Source organism: Melozone crissalis, unplaced genomic scaffold (genome assembly GCF_028551555.1).
Source record: "Melozone crissalis strain CALT ecotype California unplaced genomic scaffold, PUWL_Pcris_2 ptg000034l_1, whole genome shotgun sequence".
Lineage (NCBI taxonomy): Eukaryota > Metazoa > Chordata > Aves > Passeriformes > Passerellidae > Melozone > Melozone crissalis.
In genome coordinates this window covers 7,128,014-7,147,126 of record NW_026535812.1, presented here as the reverse complement: position 1 = coordinate 7,147,126, position 19,113 = coordinate 7,128,014, and the positions used below count along the sequence as shown (strand labels likewise).

The window sequence follows — 19,113 nt, the reverse complement described above, 5'->3', positions numbered from 1 at the left end:
CAGCCCTGCACGCCTCCATCTCAGTGATCTCCAGTGTTGTACAGGCCAGGCCTGGGGCCCACAAGCACAGGCTGGAGCCCCCCAGCCCTTGCCAGGCTGCCTCAGCGAACTGAGGGGAACTTCTTGTTGTCTGGTTTTTCCGTGTGATAAAATGTAGCTGAGCAAGCCAGTGCCAAAACACTTGTGTGTGTCCTTCCTCCCCCAGGCTGATCACTTGTCTCCTCCCCTGTCCCCTCTGGTGCAACTGGCCCAAATGCAGTGGGTCAAAATGGGGTTGCACATGAACTTGGGGTGGCTTACACCCATGAACAACCCTTTCCTAGGAAAGCTGTGCAGGGTGATGCCCGACACTGTTACCATCACCCAGACTAGACCCAGAAAGATTCTTTTGAGCTCCCTGCTCAAAGCCACACTCTGCCACAGGTTCCTCCTGAGTGGGGTTGACAGGCCCTGCCAGATCTGTGCCACCCAGGAGATAACACACACACCAAGGGCAATGAGCACTCGATGCATGGCTGCCCAGCACAGGGCCTGCAGTGCTTTTCCCGTATCCTTGGCACCATTTCTCCCAGAGCCCCAGGCAGACAGTTCAGGAGCAGCCAAGGGCTGCAGACAGGCCGGTTGTGTAACAGAAAAATGTTTTATTGAGTTCAGGAGGCCGAGAACTTTCTCAGTGTGATGACGACCAAGGCCACAAGCACAGACGTACCCAGGAGGGAGGCGATGACAATGGCACCAATAGCCCCGGGTCCCAGTGAGCCTGCAGGAAGAGAGAAGAGGGCACGAGGTCAGCAGAGACAGTAGGGCCCAGATGGGAAGGGCTGCAAGGATCACCCCACACCCAGCATGTCCCCAGGCATCAGGCCACACTCCTGTCCCAGAGCTCCCTGTACTTGCATGTCCCACATGTCATCCTGTGCACCTTTGGGCAGGGGGCTGTAGCCAGCCACCACCACCTCAGCCAGCTCCCAGTGACAAGGACAGTTGCCACAAAGTGGGTCAGTGGTGCCCAGCTTTCCTGCTCACACACTGGGAGAGTTGCTTCCCTTGCAGCAGGACCAGATCTCAGCTGGTGCTTGCTGTCAGTCAGGAGCCACAAGCCAGGAAAGGCACTCGTGCTCCCTGTCCAGGGAGCTCCCGGCACACTCTGTCCTGCACAGCCCTACCTACACTCAGGGCAGTTTTCTTTTCAGGGCAGGTGCCTGCCATGACAAGTCATGGGGCAGGAAGAAGCCATCTTGGGGCTGGCAAGAGCTCCACAGCAAAAGTTTTTCAGCAGGGAAGTTTCCATGAGCAGGCAATAAGGGCAGCCTTCCCCCTCCCCAGCAGTGTGGCTTTAACCCCTCCCGGGAGGTGACAGTCCCACAGGGAGCAAATCCGTGAGGACATCCCAGGCTGCTGCGGGAGTGAGCCGCGGGCGGTGCCTGTCGCAGTCACTCACCGTCCCCGGTGTCCAGGCGGTGCAGGTGGGTGGTGTCCTCGGGCTCCAGCTCGGAGGTGTACGGGGGGAAGGCAGTGGCATCCGACAGCCGGGCGGTGGCAGTGGCAGCGTCGAAGGGACCGGCTCCAGAGGGCAGCTCGGGCGGCTCGTTCCAGAGGGTGGGGACCGCGTCCTGCGGGTACTCTGCTGGAAGACAAGCACCCGCGGGCGTGGGGAGCCCGGTCAGGCTACTTGTGACAACCACAGCTCTGCGGGTCCCTGGGCTTCAGCTGCCTCCAGGTGCCCTGAGGGCTGAGAACCCCGGTACGGCAGAGCCCTCCTCCGAGGGCACATCACCTCTGCTGAACGGCCGTACCCAGAGCAGGCAAAGGCAACGTGCTTCTGTGGCAACCTAGTGTGCTCACAGCACACACGGGACAACACAGAGTGCCCTGACACCCTGCAACCTCTGCTCGTGCACAAACAGGCCCCACATGAACATCCACAGCTGCTTTACTCATGGATGCCCTTGGGACTGGGCTGGGAAGGGCTGTCACCCTGCCAACAGGCAGAGGCCACCGGGCCACCTGTGCTGGCCAAATTGACAGCATCTCAGGGCCCTTTTGTCCTGCACCACCAGCCCATGCAGTGCAGGATGCTGGAGGTGCTGGCACAGCACAGGACATGGCTCCCCCAGGCAGGACCCCAGAGCCTCGACTTCCCCCTGCTGCACCCCCGCCACACCGGGGAGATGAAAGGCAGGCTGGCTTCTGTTTAATGTTACCACTCGTCTCCTGTTATTCCTTCCTGCCGTGGGTCAGAGACCAAGCCAGAGAGCCCTCCCTGTGTGTGGCTCAGCAAGCACTCCCTGTCAATGCCCAGCCTTGTTCAGGTGGGCTCTGGCAGGAGCAGGAGACATTCCACAGCTCCCTGCAGAAACCGCTGGGAATGTTGCACTGGGATGGGGAAAAAAGCAGGGGGGAGAAAAACGAACAACATTCACTGCCAGGGCCCTCCTGAACTGACACAATGGTTATCAGGACTGGGGAACAGCGAGTCAAGAGCTGGAACAAACAGCCCAAGCTCCCTGGGGCAAGGCACTGAGGTATCCCAGGGCATCCCAATCCTGGCATATGAACCTTGGTGTACCAGGGGCACTTGAAGACTTGTCCCAGGCTCTCTGTGGAGAGAAATGGCAGCAGCACATCTTGGCACTACCAGCCCCAGCTTTAAGTGCCTGGAGCCCTCCTTGCCTCCTGTGGACAGAAGGTGCTGTGGGGGGAGAGCAAAGAATCCTCATTAATGGGCTGCACCACACTTTGTTCTCCCTTAAGACCCCTCCCTGGAACAGGGAGGGCCAAAACACTCATCTTTCCTGAGGGTACAAACCCACTGAGAACTTATTGCAGGGCTTGTATCAGAGTAGCTCCCACCATCACCAGAGCTATTCCACAATCCTGGGAACACAGCAACATTCTAGACAAGTTTTGAAAGCTCTTTCTACAGGCAGAAAAGCTACAGGGTATCCAGCAAGACAATTGCCAAGTTTAACCCTGGCCCAATGAGCAACAGAGACAAGTTCCAGTGTGCAGCCTGTGCCAGTGAGACCCAGGCAGGAACCCAGGCAAAGCTGGGTGTAGCAGAGAACACCGTGCCCTCACACACTTGGTCCTCTGCACCAGACGTGGCATCTCAGCTCCCCTGTACATGCACACAGGTTTGTGTGCCACAAGAGCTCCCCACAAACACCAAAGCCTTTGCAGGGCCCTTCCCAACCTGTGCTGCAAAACCAGCCAGCAGAGCTGAAGACTCATATTCCATCCCATGGCTCTTCCACAAAGTGCCATTTCCAGTGGACCTCTCTACTTTAAATCCCATGGTGTCACAGCCAGAGAATGGAACAAGAAGAAATACAGAATTCAGTGAGAAAAGCTAGTTAACACAGGAGAGAACTGAGCAGAGCTGGGCTATTTAGCTACCAACAGTGGCATGGGAAGCTGTTGGTTTAGGAACAGATCAAACATATGGAATACTTTGGAAGCCCTGGTTCCAGGCTGCTTTTGTAAGGGAGAAACTCCACACAGAAGAGCCACACTCCAGCCATGACCTTCCTGACTCTGTCAACACACCCCAGAGCAGAACCAACACTGCCACTGTCCCCACCTGGCAGAGGAACGCAAAGCTGGAGGACAGCTTTGCTTCCTTTCCCAAGAACGTTTTTTTCCCCAGAGCTGCACACATGCCTTTATGTGACCAGGGACTGGTGCTAGCTCAGATGATCTCTAACAGATGCAGGCACCATCCAGGGAGACTATGACCTGGGCTGGGTCTTCCCAATCCCTGCTCTCAAAGGGAAGAGGAGGGAGCACTATCTCTTCTAACCATAGTGCAAAGGTCCCACAGGTGCCACCAGGCCCAGAGGTGCCAGATAGTCTCTCCTGTTCTCCATGCATCTAACTCCTGCTTAAAGAGAGCTGCCAGAAATTTTCCAGGGCACAGAGCTCATTTTTGATAGCCAATACAGAGGAAACAGTCTAATTCATTTATGATCGCTGTGATTTATAGAAACTTGGATGGCTGCTGGATATGTATTTTGTTAATTCCCCCCATCCAACTGAAACACACTTTCAGTTTGCCCACACAGAAAAGGCAGAATGTGCTTAACGTGCATTTGCTGTCCCGAGTTCTTGTGGTTTTACCCTACTGGCACTTCAGCCCAGGGAAACACAACCCCTTTCAGTCAGGTCTGCTGCCTCGGGAACAGTTGTGAGCTCAGAGGCAGCAGCAGATTCCTGCACACACACTGAGTGAAATACCTGCAGCTGAGCCTCCTCAGGAGCCAGGGCTCACTGCTGGTCCCCTTCTCAGCTCCTGCCCCTCAGTGCTGCTGGAGCAGGTGCCAAGGGCCCTGCTGTGGGCACACAGAGGGCGGAACACAAAGCAAGAGGCAGGTTCCTCCAGAGCCCATTGCTGCAGCCTGGGAGAACATCTGCTCATAACCAGCACCGTTCTCCCCACGTCTCTCCTTGGATTTTCCCTCCTAACCTAAAAGCTCGTGTCTTCATATGCCTCCACTCCTCCAGCTGAGAAGCCCAAGCACCCATCCAACTATCCTCATGCATGCAGCAGGTTTCTTTAACAAGCAGAGGTTTCACACCTGCTTCCCTGACAGTCCCAGTGAGTGTCACCCACACAGCTGGTGGCTGGGAGTGGCAGATCTCTAATGGACCCACATCAGATGCCACAATCCCATTTCAGTCCCCTGGTAAAAGCAAGAAAAGTGATGGGAAAGAGAGTTTGTGTCAGGTACCAAACCCCAACACATGCACACTATTAGTGAAGTCTTATGTCTCCAGGTGAGACACAAGGGCCTTTTCCAGTCATCTGCTGGATAGAATCTGGAGGGATTCTATCTACAGGCAGGGGACCCAGCTCAGGAAGTTCAGTTCTCTGCTCTGCACCTGATGTTTTGGGTGACCACCACAAGCCCTGCTCTTCCCAGGCTCAGTTATTCTGTGCATGAGCAGGACACCAGGATCTAGACATGACCTGCAGAGAAAGCAGCACCAGCATGGCCAGGCCTTCCTGCCCACACTGTCACTCTCACTCTCACTGTGATGAGGGGGACGTGGCCTGTGAACCTCAACAAATGCCTCAGTGACAGCTCTGGAGCTGGCAGCAGCCCTTCCCAAGGAAAGGGCAAGTTGAAAGGAAGCTCCATGGCTGTGGGGCAAGAAACAACAATCTTAACTTAGCATGTAAAAACACCCAAACATGCTGCCATCTCCAGGGAGGGAGTGCAACAAAGAGCTGGAAACTAAATACCAAAGTAAAGTACTGCATGGCTTGTACTCCTGTTCACCTGAGAACTTTGGAGAAATAAAGAAGCAAGAAACACACTCAAAATACATCATCCATCACAAGACCAGATGTTTAATATCTGGGAGAAAGTCATGCATTAGCTGTGCTGCCATCAGTCCAGGACCAGTCCTACCTCTAGAACACTCCTGTGGCACACTCACATGGTTTACTTGCCCTGCAGGGGCAGCCAGGGGCACATGGAGGGGCTGCCAGGCTGCTGAGGCACACGAGTCACCCACCACTGCCAGGCTCTGGGCCTCAGTGCCAGCTGCCCCAGAGGGAGGGAAGCCTCCGGGCTCTGGTATAAATGAGCTCTTCCCCTGCATTAGCTCTGTCTCAGCACTGAAACACAAGCTGAGGGCAACTGCTGCTTTCAGACTAACAGTAAAAGCCTTGTCATGACATGCAAAAACATGCAATAATCTTATTGGCATTTTACTGGAGATGGAACTGGACAAAATGGACTAAAATTATTAGAGTGCTTTTAGAAGGTCAGGTGGATGATGGCAGCTCTTCCTTCCCACATGTTAAGACTACAAATTGTCTTATTTTAGGGAAATCTCTCTGCTGCACTGTCTTCTTGCTCTCTCCAGCACAGGTAAGTTATAACTGAGGTGAGGAAATGGGAAGAAAATATCAGTTACCATAAAGAAATACACGATGAGTTTTCCAAGTGATGCAGGGGCCAGGAACTCCAGACACATGGGCCATAGAGAGATCCAGAGGGGATGATGGCAAATGCAACTTGACAAAGCTGCTATTTCCATGCTTAGAAAGAAGGTGGGGTGAGCTGCCAGCACAGTGATGTGGTGGCCAGTGCCCCAGGTACTCAGTGACTGAAAGGTAGGACTGGAAGTGTGTCTGTAAATGACAGCCCCAGGGGATGCCAACCAAATCTGAAGGAACCAGACCCTCCCCACAGGCCAACTGTGAGATCTTGAGGCAGACAGATGTGGCCAAATCACATCACTGTCCCTGAAGGTTACTTGCCACTGGCCAATTGTCTTCTTCACACAAGCTGACTTCAGCATTTCATCATCCTCACTGTCCACCTCCAACCTAGCTCCTTATTCAGGAGCCAATACCAATATCAGAAATCTGTAAGGAGTGTTGGAGCAAAGCAAGGTTGAGTAATGGCTTACAAAGTCCTGGTTCAAGTGTGGACAGATCTGCTGGAACAACTACATCAAACAAAACCTATTTACTGCTATCCATGTTCTAGAACTTAAGCTTTAAAAAGTTGCCTAATAATCTTTGTTTCTCCTGTAGTTGAAAAAAACCACACAAGCTGCTACAGAAAGATGTTCTTGGTCAAGGTGTTTTCCTGTGTCTTTTCCTTTAGTGTGTGTGTTCTGTTGCTTTTTTCTCCCCAGACTCATTCTGATGTGCTACTGCAGTCAAACATATTTCCACATTAGCTCAAAACAAGCTGAGGAACTCACATGGGAGTTTAAACACCGAACATGCACATGATTCAGGAGCCAATGCCTTGCAAAGGCTTTGCACTAACTTGCAGCTCATTTGGGGCTCTGAATCCATTACAGGAATTGAAACTGGGTTTGCTGATAGGAAAAAAACAATCAGTTCTTCCTGTGCTCTAGGCCTACCTGCCACTTGTGTTTGGAAAAAGAGGAAGTGGAGAAGGCTGAGGTTTGTCAGAGATCCTTGAGCTGGCTGTTTCCTGTTGCACCCAGATATGTGTAAGGGGGTTAAAGATGTGCTTGGTTGCCTCCCCATCTTTGACAAAATGTTATGTTGGAAAGAGCTCAGTAACTTGGAGAAGTTCACACTTTCACCAGTTGCAGAGCCCCGACCATGCTGTCCAGGAAATCAGACCAGTGAGAAGCAGCCAACAGGGAAAGGAGACTCATCCCGGGCCTGGGGGCTGCATGACCCATGGTCAGCCCTCTCCAAGGCAGAGCTGCTCCTGCTCACTCTGCAGGGCTCTGCTGGGGACACTCAGAGTGCTGAGATGAAAGGGCAGGGGCTGGTGAACCCTGAGGCCAGCAAGGGGCTGTCCAGCCCCAGGTGGCCACGGCAGGCACAGGGCCAGGGCTGGGCTGAAAGGAGCCCTTCAGCAGCAGCACAAAGGGCAGCCTGTGGAGGGCAAGGCCAGGAGCTCCTGTGTGCAGCAAGGCAGAGCTGTGGTTCTGATGGATACTGAGCAAACTTGTTTACAGAAAGGCAGGGCTGTGTGTGTAGGTGCTGAGGCCAGAGGGCTGTCTGTGTGCCCTTCCCCTCTTTGTCTGCACCAGGCCGGAAATTTCCTTTTCTAATGGAGTAAAGGCAGAAAAAGTTCCACTGCTCCTCAAAGCACCTGTACTGGGGGCAGGAACTCTCCATGCAGCGGAGAATCATTCTGCTCATGGGGTGGCTTCCTCCTGTCCTCTCTGAGGGAGCAGGGAACAACCTGTTAGAGGCCTTACATCTCTGAAGCACTGCAGAGAAAGCACGGAGTCTCCTATACCCCAAGATCTGAATGCTGCACTCCCCAGTACAAAGCCCTTCAAGCCTCGTTGCATGAGCACAACTCACCCAGTATGAGGATCAAGTAAAACTTGGGAGGCAGCACCAGGCACAAACCACAGCTGCAATGCCAGAGCAAGCACATGGAAAAGCTGGCAAGGAGGGGGGCCAGAGCAAAGGGACCAAATATTGGAAATTTAAAACAGCATAGAAGAGATTCCAGCTTGGAGAGGAAGCAGATTGAATTCTCACTGGAAATTAATCACTTCCTGCAGAGTGAAATACTGCTAATGATTAAGAAAAAAATCTTACCTGGTATGGGGGAGAGCATGGTCAGTGCTTCCGAGAGCAACAGCGAGGCACAAACTGAAACTGTGCTAAAATGATTAATGTTCCACTGCACAAAAAAAGTTCATGGTTTGAGAAGGAAAGTATCTACTTTTTAGTGCTCATTTCTTAGTTACTTTGAAGGTTTCCCTTCAAAGAAGGTGTCCTAGGAGGAGAAGATACCAGCTGCACTAATTGCGCTCCTCCACCCACAGATGTTCCAGCCAAGCACAGTGGTGAATTTCCCTACCCATATGAAAGCTCCTTTAAAAAGAATTCCATAATTTGATCTGCTAGACAGCTGGCCAGATCTCCCTGTGAGGCAAGATGCTCAGAAGAAACTGTGAGAGAACTGCAAAACAACATTACTCCAGGTCTTGGAAGGCAGGACAGAAATTCAGGAAAACAAATGCTGTGCCTGTTATCTTGGCCCCAGCCATCTCTTCAGCCTTGCCTCCACTGCTTTGAGGGAAAGGCTTTGGGGGAAGCAATTCCCCATAAGAGTTTCCACCTGTACACTCAGAGCCCATCAGTGCAGGGGGTTTGGAAGTCAGTTTTTTTCCCAGCTGTAAAACCCACCTCAGACCTGCAGCCTTTGAAGCTGTGCCCCCAGCTCCCTGCAGCCAACACAGCTCTGCTGAAGGCAGGAGCAGGTAAAGCTGAAATTAATAACAATCCCCAGGGAAACAGTGCCTTACAGAACAGGCATCTCTCCCATTCTTCTTCCCATCACCTCACTGCAAGCAAGTCAGAGCCAGGCACTTTTCCAGCACTGCCCTGCTACCCCAGCTCCAGAGCAACCCCATAAGGATGCACACCTTGGCTTTGAACTGGGGTTTTTATGGACACTTCCCTGGTTCTGCCTAAAGCAGCTGCTGTGCTCTGCTGCAGTAGAGAACACAGAAGGAACCAGGAATTGGCACACAGGCTTTAGCCTGTAACTTCTTCCTGCTATTAAAAGCTGAGGGACAGCCTGTCCCACCAATGCTCACAATAGGTGCTACTGCCATTCTGCTTAGGTAAAGTTAAAGGATTTTCTCCACTGAAAATATATTCTTGCTCACCAGCAGCCACCAAAGCTAGTTTCCCTTAATCAATTATAATTCAACACATATTTAGGGATGTTTTCAAAGAAGGGAGAAGAGAGAGGGCAGTGTAGGAAAGGATCTCCCAAACTTTTGGGTTTTAAATGCAAACAAAGTTCCTTACCTGCCAGCACAGCAGGGACCAGGATGCTGCACAGCGTTAGCAGGACCAGGCGAAGGACTCTGTGGTAGGGCATGGCTTCCCTCAGGAAAAACATCAGCAGGAATCCTTAAAACTCTTCAAAGCACAAACAACTCAGAAATTTCACTGGTATAATAAAAATTCTGTTCAGTCAGGTAAAAAAACAAAAAAAGAAAAAAAGTCCTTCACAAGAGCAGCTGTGCAGAGAGAGTGCAAAGCCCAGCAGAGCCTCTCTCTCTCTGGCTCCAGGAGCACACCTCCTCCTAAAGGCAGCTCCACCCTCCCAAACTTGTGCCTAAAACCCCATAGGCAGCCAAGCAGAGCCATCAGGACCCTGCCAGGTCAGTGCACACACAAGCAGTTGTTGCTGAGCCCTTCCCAGAGGCCACGAGGATGCTCCTGGAATGCCTTCCCTGGGGCTGGCCATCCCAAGGCACAGGAAATAACACAGGAGCCATTGGGGCAGCTCAGCCCAAGAGCCAGCAGCCCATTTGAGGGCTGTGCTCTCCCTCACTGTGCAGGGTGGCAGGGCATTGCAGGGTGGGGAGAGCAAACCACAAGGGCCTCAATCTTCTGAGGCTAAAATGCTCTGACACAGAGCCAGAGCAGCTCCATGGCATCCTTGTTCCTGGGTGGAATACTTACAGAGCTGGCCTGGGAGCCATGGGTGGTCTCAGAACTGCTGTCAAAGTCTCCGAGCGTTCCAGGAGAGTCGCCTCCGGCAGGCAATGCCAGCATCCTCCTCAGATCCCAGCTCCTCAGGCACCACCTCCTCCTGCCAGCCTCTGCCACTCTGTCCCTGCCTGCCTCAGGGGCTCAGGACAGTTCACAGCACAGAAAACCCAGGTTTGCTTCAAATCACATTTGCAGCAACAAAGAATGGCGAATAGATGAGGTGTATAAAAAGGGGAACACTCCAGCTGATTGTCACAGAAGTTTCATTAGTATTTTGGAGCTGATATGATGATGAATACTTCATGGTTTCCCATCATGAAATGAATACATAAACACCTCCAATGTCAGTTCTTTATGCTCTGAAAATATGACACAAGTATTTAAGTCTTAAATTTCAGATTCAGATTTTTTTGCAGCAATTGCTTTGCTTTTTGGAGCCCGTTTTCCCCATCCCTACTGATCCAAATGACTCTTGCTACAGAAAAGGGCCCTATTTGTCACAGAAGGTGGCAATGCTGTCACCTGAGCGCACAATCTGCACATGCCACCACCTTACCTTCATAGAAACACAGAAACCAGAGTATTTCAGTATTATGAACAGTGTTAGCTTCCCCACTGGTCCATTATCTACAAACTCCCAGGAGCCAAGTGAGGTCCTCAAAGTTTGACAAATTATTGCACATTTTCCCTGCTTGCATTTCTGCATTTTCATTTAGCAATCGAGAAGCTGTTCCTTTCCTGCCGAGCTCAAAACTAACACACTTTAGTGTACTTGCAACAGGGTGGAGAGCAGTCCAAAATTAGCTTGCAGAAATTAGATCACACCACTAAAAAACCAGAAAGCAATTATGAACCACACACCTTATATGCTAAAAAGAGAAGATATTAAAACAAGTCAGGTTATCAGCCTAAGCATCAACTGTTCTCTCAGACACCAGCTGAACATCATGCAAGCCTACTGTGTAAGTCAGGCCTCAGCATACTTGTTTTCCATGGTCAGGTGAATAGCAGGACATTTACCATTACCTTTACTGGGATTTTCCACACAAAAACAAGTATCAAAAAAGGAAACTAAGTCTAAATAGAGAAACTTCCATGGTTTCCATGTGGACTTTAGGCTGAGGGGAGAAATAAAACACCTTATTTAGGGCAGTGCACTGGAGTGCACGGGGTGGGCACCGACTGGCAACGGAGGCTCCGTGGCCAAGTGTTTGTGTTAAGAGCAAACCAGCCATGGCTTGATCTCCCCTGCATAAACAGCACCAGCATGAATGCACACGTTTCTCTACAGACAGCAGAGGAAAATTAAAGCTTTCTTGTTAGAAATTTCCAATATCAACTTACTGGTGTTTATTTGAACTCTAAAATTATCAAGTAGAAAAACCAACCAGTATTCCTCACCAGGGAAGAAATAAAGCAGCAGCTGTTGTTCCACATCCTGTGTATTTGCTTGTTGTTTCTTGATGAAAACTGATGCAAGTCGAGTTTGGGTGGGTTTTAGCACCAGGAATTATCTCAATACTCAGCTTTGACAAAAGCAAGCAGAAAGTTTTCTCTCAGATATAATACAACCAGGTTTTATTTAAGTTCTCTCTTTTTTTCCCCCCCCACACTGGCAAAAGTTCAGAGGGAGTTTAAAGTTTTGTAAACATTTTAACTACCCCTCTTCCCCCTTTTATGAATTTACAAAGCAAAGGAGACAGGGAGACCAGATTTGCAACAGTTCCAAGTCTCTCCATGCTATCAGATCCAAAAACTATATACAAGTCTGCAGCAGTCTCTGTATAGTTACTGTACATGTTTGGGGACGGGGGAAGAGAGAGGAGGAGGAGGGGAAGGTGACCCCAAAAAATGAATAAACCAAACAAAATAAAACCCAAAGCCAAACTGCTCTTGAGCAACTCAAACTGTTTTCTTTAGGCAGTGATGACAGAATAACAGACACCTTTATACAACTCCACCAAAACTGCAGCATATCTCCCTTTGCAGGTTACACCCCTCTGGGGACGGGAGATGGGACCAGGGGGGTCAAACTAAGTGCATTTGGCAGTTTTCCTTCTCTGTCCTTTGTGGTGTGTGTGGGGTGGGTGGGTGGGTTCGTGGAGCAGGGAAGGTGGTGTTAATCTTTCGGTGAGAGAGGAAGGTTATAACTCCATAAACACTTAGAGGTTATGGATCCCAGTGAAGGTGCATGAAGTACTTTTAAGGTGTAGAAGATAAGCAGGGCCATCATTGCACAAAGCTTCGTCCTCCAGTGTCTCTCTCCGTGACGAAAGGGCATCTCTGCTCGATACCTAAGCACTGCTTCAAGTGACAGCCAGCTGAGGCTGCTGGCACGTCTCTGAAAGCCAGGGTCCACCCTCTCCAGAGACTACAGATCCACACTGTAAAGATCCCACTGTCTCTTAAACGAGACAAATTTGCAGGAAAAGAGCTCAAAATAAACTGGTCCTAACCCTCTGAAGGTAGCACTTATGGGGTAAATTCAGCCTGAAAGAAGAGATGCCACCCCCCTTTTTCCAGAGCAGAAGTCCCCACTTGTCCAGGAAGGCTGGAGAATGCCGACAGGAACTCCACCAGCTTCAGCATCACCACCTAATGAAGACAGACTCGAGCTTTCCCTCCAAAAATTATGTGCTGAGAAGGGCTGGCAGGGGGTGTGCAACTTCAAACCAACCCAAGCTAAACTGTGCCCACTACCGCCCCTCTCCTGTTGCCAGTTTCTAAGGGTAGCTTATGAATGCAACTCCTGGCCAGGAGAGCACCTCTTGCCCTGATGGAGCAGCCAAGTCAGTATCTGTGTGGCATTTTGGTTTTGACCAACATCTGTTAACCACAAACTCTCTCTCAATCTCTCTCTCTCTCTCTCTCCATATGACTGCACGTGTTGGATGTGGTAAGAGTAACCAGGAGAAGGAAGCAATGCTTTGCAGAATCCCAATTGATTTTTTTTTTCCAGGTATGTCAGCAGAATGAATCACAGCACAGTGAAAGCTTGCTGCCCAATTCAGCCTTGTTGTGAACAAAGCCTGACTCCCACCCTCCCGGGACTCTGAGCAAAGTCCACTCGAGTGGGCTGACAGTAGAACAACGCCTGTGCAGTCCTGGGCAGAAAGGGTTTGCTGGGGCCAGAGGAAGCAGCCTGAGATGATTGATCCTGTGATTCACTGCGAGGCAAAGAACAACACAAGGTGGAGAGTACGGTGTCCAAACGGAGAATCCATGGTTAACAGATGCAGGAAAAGCCAGTTGATTTGCACATGCTCAGTAGTCTTCCAAAGTCTCTATTTCTCCCATATTGAGCCGCTCTGATGAAGCATTCACTGAAAACCCTGTGAACCAAGAAAAACTGGTGTTATAAATCTGGCTGTGGCATAGTGTACTTGATACAAAACGTCTGTTGAATGCAGTCCCATGTGTAAGAGAAAGTGAATGTAGGGGTAATTCAGTAAGGCTACAGCTGCAGTCACCCAAAATGACTGATTTTTTCCTTAATAAACTAAAGATAATCAACTGTATATTTAGACAAGCATCACTTGGTCTTTAAAACCAGATCAGAAGACTTTTCAAGTTCCATTTAAAAGATGTCACCTGCAGAGCTAGTAGAAGGCACATCTACACATGGTGGCAACATGGCTCTGCAACATCTCAAAAGGGAATGTGTTTAAATCAACTGGCTCTTGAAGTGGCTGTCAACACCATACTTACATGGTCTGAGAGGAAGAAATGAGCATTCTGAGAACTTGGAATCACACATGGAATTATGCTCCCACATTTCCGAAGTTGTGAGCAATTTCACCCTTTAAAGTCTCAATGCATGTACCTGTGACATCTAGTAGCAATTACATCTATATCCATGCTTTTTTACAAACTTCCATCTCAGGAGTACAAAGTGAAAATGTACAAAGTTATCCAGGGCCACGCAGGTGGCTCAAGATGCACCTCAACCCTTTAGCCATACGCGTTGAGGACATGACGCACATGAGAAAAGTGCGAGGAAGAGTGAAAACCCTTTCAGCAAGGAAACAAATCCAATAAATCAAATGCAGCTTTCCTACTGAAATCCCTTTTTTAAGTGTGTACAAGCCCCATCTGGAGTATGAGAACAGGGAAAGTTCCCCTGTGTAAGGCTACTAAACACGAAGTTGAACTTCAGTGTTTCAGAGTGTTAGATTGGTTTGCTCTGTGCTAGACAACCAGCTGCCTTCCACTTTGAGAGGCAAGAAATGCTCTGTTCAGGAGGTTTAGGAAAATTGTTCTGGCTCCCTCACGTGGCAGTGTGGCCTAAAAGCATCTGAAATTATTTTGTAAAAGAGTGAGTGTAAGCGTTTTTAAAAAGCTGCACAGGCTTCTTCCCTTCCAGTTGGAACTTCTAAATTGTATGTAATGATTTCTTCTTCACATTACACCAGTTGTTTTTTTAATATATTCAATTGAGTACCCAGATCAGAGTCAGTGGATGGGCACCTTGAGGTGGCATAAGTCAGGATTCCACTGAGAAGTTCCATACACACCAGTGCAGAAATCACTGATCTAGCTGAAGTACTGACTTTGGTGAGACAAAAAATAAAAGGAAGACGAAAACCAAAGGCAGGGCTCTGCTAGAGCCTTAAAAAAGCAGTGACTTCAGGTGGACAATACCTGTCTGCTCTACAGCAATTGGGCTCAGCAGATGCAGCACAACAAAGCCTGGCCCAGTGCAGTGCCCTGGTTTCCCCTCTGTCACAAAGGGCACAAACCCAGACATTTATTCCATATGAGCACAACAACTGTCACCCCACAGTGTCCATGCACTCACACAAGGGCCTTGTACCTTAAAAACTACTTCAAAGAAACTTTTCCATCAAGTGCTACAGGGGCTGGTTAAAACTAGCCTCACATAAAAATTAAGACACAGAACATAATAAATAAATAAAGGACTGCTAATGAGGTCATCATCTCCACGGTCTCCAGCTGAAAGTCTGTGACCACTTCAACCTTTGCTGTCTTTTCTGACTAGGGTAGAGGTTATCTTCTGGAAAAAGGTGGCAAGGCAAAGGCAGCCTCAGAAAGCTGCTTCTCATAAAGGAAGGAAAACATGCTTTTCTTCAAAGAACAAATCAGCACTAAAGCAATAAAATAGTCATAGGTCAAGTCAATGGAGAAAAGGGAATTTAACTGAAACACCTGAACTACTTAAGAGGTGTCCAGGTAATAACCCAAAGAGTATCAAAGAGGCCACTACACGAGGGAAAGTTCAACAAAAATTTTCCATGAGACTGATACAGAATTTTTCAAATAATTAAATAAATAATAGTATTGAAAAGATTCTAAAGACATTCCAACTTTTCTACTCAAATTCAGTATTTAAGGTCAGTAAGAATCTTCTACATTCCCCAAAGCAAACGACCACTACCAAATTAAACATTAATTTTTAAAAACTGAAACAGACCTAACAAGCTGGGATCTGCTCGAACCATTTTCTGTTTCTTCTTTTTCTTCCCGCTCTGCACAGCCTCAAAGTTGGACTGCTGGTTGTTGCTCTGATTGGTCTGAAAGACTGAATGTAGCGAACTGTGGTTCATCCCCCACACTGAATCCTAGAGAACAAATTAAGGACAAGATTACAGAGCATAGTGAAGTCTGGTTTATTTATACAGAAAATATTCAGAGAGCCCAAAGCACTTCCTATATCCATGTGGCAACACTAGCTACTGATGTATCCACCTCATCTTCCCACAGCATTTCCCAGATCACCATGCAAAAACACTCTGACCTACAGCTGGCCTCAACTGTCAAGGTGCTGCCTGCAGCCTGACACAGCCCCAGGGAGAGCAGAGGCTCCTGTACCTGCTGTTGCTGCTGTTGCCTCTGCTGACTGGCTTTCTGTTTGGCACGGCGCTCGAGGAACTGCTTGGCAAACTCCTTGGCCTCAGGAGTATCTCCAAGGTAGGCTCGGATGTAGTCATGGACCTCATAGGGAGACTCCACTTCCTTCAGGAAAGATACAAACGTGGGAACTGCAAGAGGAAGGCAGACCCTGAGTGAGTGTATGTTGATAGCAAACACACAAATGCAATAAACACTTTTCAATTTCAAAGTGTCAATTTCTGTGTCAAATATTTGCTGGTCTAGGAGCTTGCCCTTCCCAGTTTCCCACAATAAAGCCTTATCATGCAATGCAGGATGGAACTGGATTCTCATCTATCTGCCAGATAATGCTTCCATGACCACCAGAAAACCCCAGGAGGGCTCTGGCTGACAGACTTCAGAACTTTTTCAAATCCCACTGATTTGCTATAGTTAGGACAATGAAAACCTAAAAGAGGATGCAGCCAGTTCTTCTAGCCACTATTTAATGATGTCCTTTTGCTGAGTGCATTGGAAACACTGGTTTAATATCATTACAGTCCCTCAGAACTACTCTACCAGGAAACAGAACAGATAGTGCTCCCCTCATTTCTTTCCATCTCTTACCATCTAAGTTGTTGGCTGTGTTGAGTGCATGAAGCATCTGTTCACACCACTGAGTGAATCCATCCTGGGCTTTATTAACCCCCTGGAACAATTTCAACAGCTTCTCTTCTTCTTCTACCTTCTTGTTTTGTCTACTTGTAATACCTACAGATTTACTGAGGTAAAGAAAATGCGTATAATCAGATTATCAGTTACCAGGCTTACCCACAGCACCATATAGAGTACAGTCTTGTAAGACTATTTTACAAGATGAAAACACTTTTTAAGAACAATTTTCTAAGCAGGTGAGAGAATGAGCTCTGAATGGTCACCTATTAGCTATTTTTGTTGTCAAAACAGATCCTGAATGACACAGAGAAAAAAAAGGAAAACATATGATGTTCCACTGATGCAAACTGATCATGCCAGGAGTAGCAGTATTTCTTTGCAGAAGTTCTTTCCCCAGTTCCTACCTGAGGCTGGCATTGCTTTTGTTTTTATTGGTCGAGTTACGAGGTCCCACTTCCTTCACTGCATCATCCCAGAAACCCATGTTTGAGTTTTTGGTATCAGCATTGCTCCAGATGCTACTGACTAGGTCAGATGCCCACTGGTTGCTGGGATTCGTGTTTAGAGAGCCCCACACTGAATTCCCAATGCTGGTGTGCAGGTTAGAGTGCTGCTGAGACATAACAAAGAGATGCTGGTTATTAGCACAGACCCAGCAGAAAAGACATGAACAGACAGAGGGAACTGGCCCAGCTGCTCTCCTCCATGTAGTGATAAGATAAATAAACGTACCGTGGTATTTCTGACTCTGTTCGGCTGCTGGTGCTGCTGTTGCTGCTGTTTCTGCATCTGCCTTGCCTCTTCCTGCTGTATCTCCAGCAGGGACTTGGTGGTGCCTGTTGGTTTGGTGACATTACCCCAGCCTGACAGTTTTTGCTGCTGTTGCTGCTGCTGTTGCTGGAGTGCCTTCATTAGTTCACGCTGCTGACGCCTTTGCTGTTGCATGCAAGACAAAAATGCTTGTAAATACTTTCATATGATCATTCCTATTCAAAAGCCTAGCTTGGAAACTGGTTTTAAACAGCATTCACTTTCTTCTGGAGAAGCCTGGCTGACCTGTTATTGTTCTCCAAAAAGGGAGACATTAGCTAACCAGTAAATAAAAATTGTTTATTAGCCTTGGACAGACTAAATTTATCAAATCATTCCTGCAGTCAGCTTCTTGGAAGATTATCTTCTCTCCTACCATCACGTGCTCCCTCCCAACCCACCCTCCCTTTAATTGCCCTGGTCTTGTGAATAACTTCAAACATGTTAGAATATACATGTGAAATAACTGTAAACTGTTTTGTGAACGTATTACACTCCCAGGGTTAAAAGGGTGCTCTTTTCCCTTCTTTTGGACTCTTGTATTAACAAGTGATAAAAATTTTCACACAAGTGCTTACTGAACCTATGCCTGAAGGACAGGATTTTGAGTTATGCTATTTCAAAAAAACATTCCTCATCCTCACCATTCCTTCTAATAACTGAAGTGACAGCTAAGCAGTCCCAAAGCTGAGTCCCCTCTAACAAGTTGCACTCCGCTGCTGTCAGTGTTTACCTCTTCTCGGAGCTGCCGTTCTCGTTCTTCTTCTAACTTTTGGATTTCAGCCAATGACAGTGTGGTCTGGGATTGACAAGCTCCTGAATTTGATTGCTGACCCCATGTCGAAGATGAAGGGAGCTGGGCCAAAAGAGAGATCATCAGGAATTGCAAAATATTTGAGAACACTGCTAGAGTATAATCAGGAAAGAAACTGTATAAACCCAGGGGAAAAGGAAGGCCACCTTTAAAGTTTAACAAAAACCTAGAAAGTACAAAATGGTATAACAATAAAGTATGAAAAAGTAGAAAACACAGATTATACATTCTTTGAATTGCCCTCTGATGTATCAGTCTTTGACACAGTATCAAGAATAATGTAACACATCATTACCTGAAGAAAGCAATCCATTTAGATTTCAAATACTTCAGGAATTCCAAGCTTTAGAAGCTTTGCACTGGCTCTCGCTTAAAAACCATGTGGCAAAAAACCCATCTGTGCCCATGTGTGATGTCTTCCCAGTATGCTTCCACTGACAGAACATTTTCAGTTTTTAATTTGTAACTTCTCTTCCTCTTCCTTCTCTCATCAACTCTTTACTCTCTTCCCTCTCCAGACATCTCATCCATCCCTGCTCTACCTGAGCTACCACAAACAACCCTGAACACAGCTGTGTCTTGACCTCCCATGCTGAAAGGCAGTAAAGCTGCAGGGACCAGGTTACCTTCATTTGTGCAAGTTGCTGCTGTTGCTGCTGCTGCTGCAGCCGCCGTAAAGCCTCCTGCTGCTGCTGCCTCTGCCTCATGATCTCCTTCTGGCGCTGGAGTTCCAGCTCCTTGCGCTTCCGCTCCTCCTCCTCCAGCCGCTGCCGCGCCGCCTCCTCCTCCATGCGCAGCCGGCTCTCCTCCAGCCGCCGCTGAGCCTCCTCCTCCTCACGCGCCCACTTGGCGGCCTCCTCTTCCTTCCCAGGACACAGAAAGGAATAAGGTCTGAGGAGACTTCACACAATTTAAAATACTCAACTCTGTGGCACTGATATTCGGACAGAACAGAGAGGGACCATGTTATTCTGAAGGCAATACAAGGTTAGAGGAAGTCCTTGTAGTT

The 19,113-nt window shown here is 48.4% G+C and overlaps 2 protein-coding genes across 2 annotated transcripts in view; both read right to left on the bottom strand.

Moving 5' to 3' along the window:
• Nucleotides 1–650: 650 nt before the first annotated feature.
• SNORC (secondary ossification center associated regulator of chondrocyte maturation) lies at nt 651–9,510 on the bottom strand. Its single transcript, XM_054282887.1, has 3 exons — nt 9,284–9,510; nt 1,442–1,627; nt 651–760 (listed from the first exon to the last, which is right to left on the bottom strand). Exons 1-3 carry the CDS (start codon nt 9,375–9,377, stop codon nt 651–653), a joined length of 390 nt encoding a protein of 129 aa, XP_054138862.1. The 5' UTR covers nt 9,378–9,510.
• A 1,867-nt stretch (nt 9,511–11,377) lies between these two features.
• Nucleotides 11,378–19,113, bottom strand: part of GIGYF2 (GRB10 interacting GYF protein 2) — a 75,776-nt gene continuing 68,040 nt past the window's right edge. Inside the window, exons 22-29 of the mRNA XM_054282410.1 lie at nt 18,731–18,967; nt 18,024–18,146; nt 17,213–17,416; nt 16,885–17,090; nt 16,433–16,587; nt 15,806–15,975; nt 15,408–15,555; nt 11,378–13,308 (exon numbers count right to left, since the gene is read on the bottom strand). Coding sequence (XP_054138385.1) covers nt 13,241–13,308; nt 15,408–15,555; nt 15,806–15,975; nt 16,433–16,587; nt 16,885–17,090; nt 17,213–17,416; nt 18,024–18,146; nt 18,731–18,967 — 1,311 coding nt within the window. The 3' untranslated portion in view covers nt 11,378–13,240. The remainder of the gene's footprint in view (nt 13,309–15,407; nt 15,556–15,805; nt 15,976–16,432; nt 16,588–16,884; nt 17,091–17,212; nt 17,417–18,023; nt 18,147–18,730; nt 18,968–19,113) is intronic.

What these genes read in the sequence shown, in the direction of transcription:
- SNORC (XM_054282887.1), bottom strand. Translation starts at nt 9,377, where the DNA reads ATGTTTTTCCTGAGGGAAGCCATGCCCTACCACAGAGTCCTTCGCCTG. An exon ending in GGTCCCTGCTGTGCTGGCAG is followed by an intron (nt 1,628 to 9,283) that starts GTAAGGAACTTT and finishes CTTGTCTTCCAG; the next exon opens with CAGAGTACCCGCAGGACGCG. An exon ending in CCGCCTGGACACCGGGGACG is followed by an intron (nt 761 to 1,441) that starts GTGAGTGACTGC and finishes CTCTTCCTGCAG; the next exon opens with GCTCACTGGGACCCGGGGCT.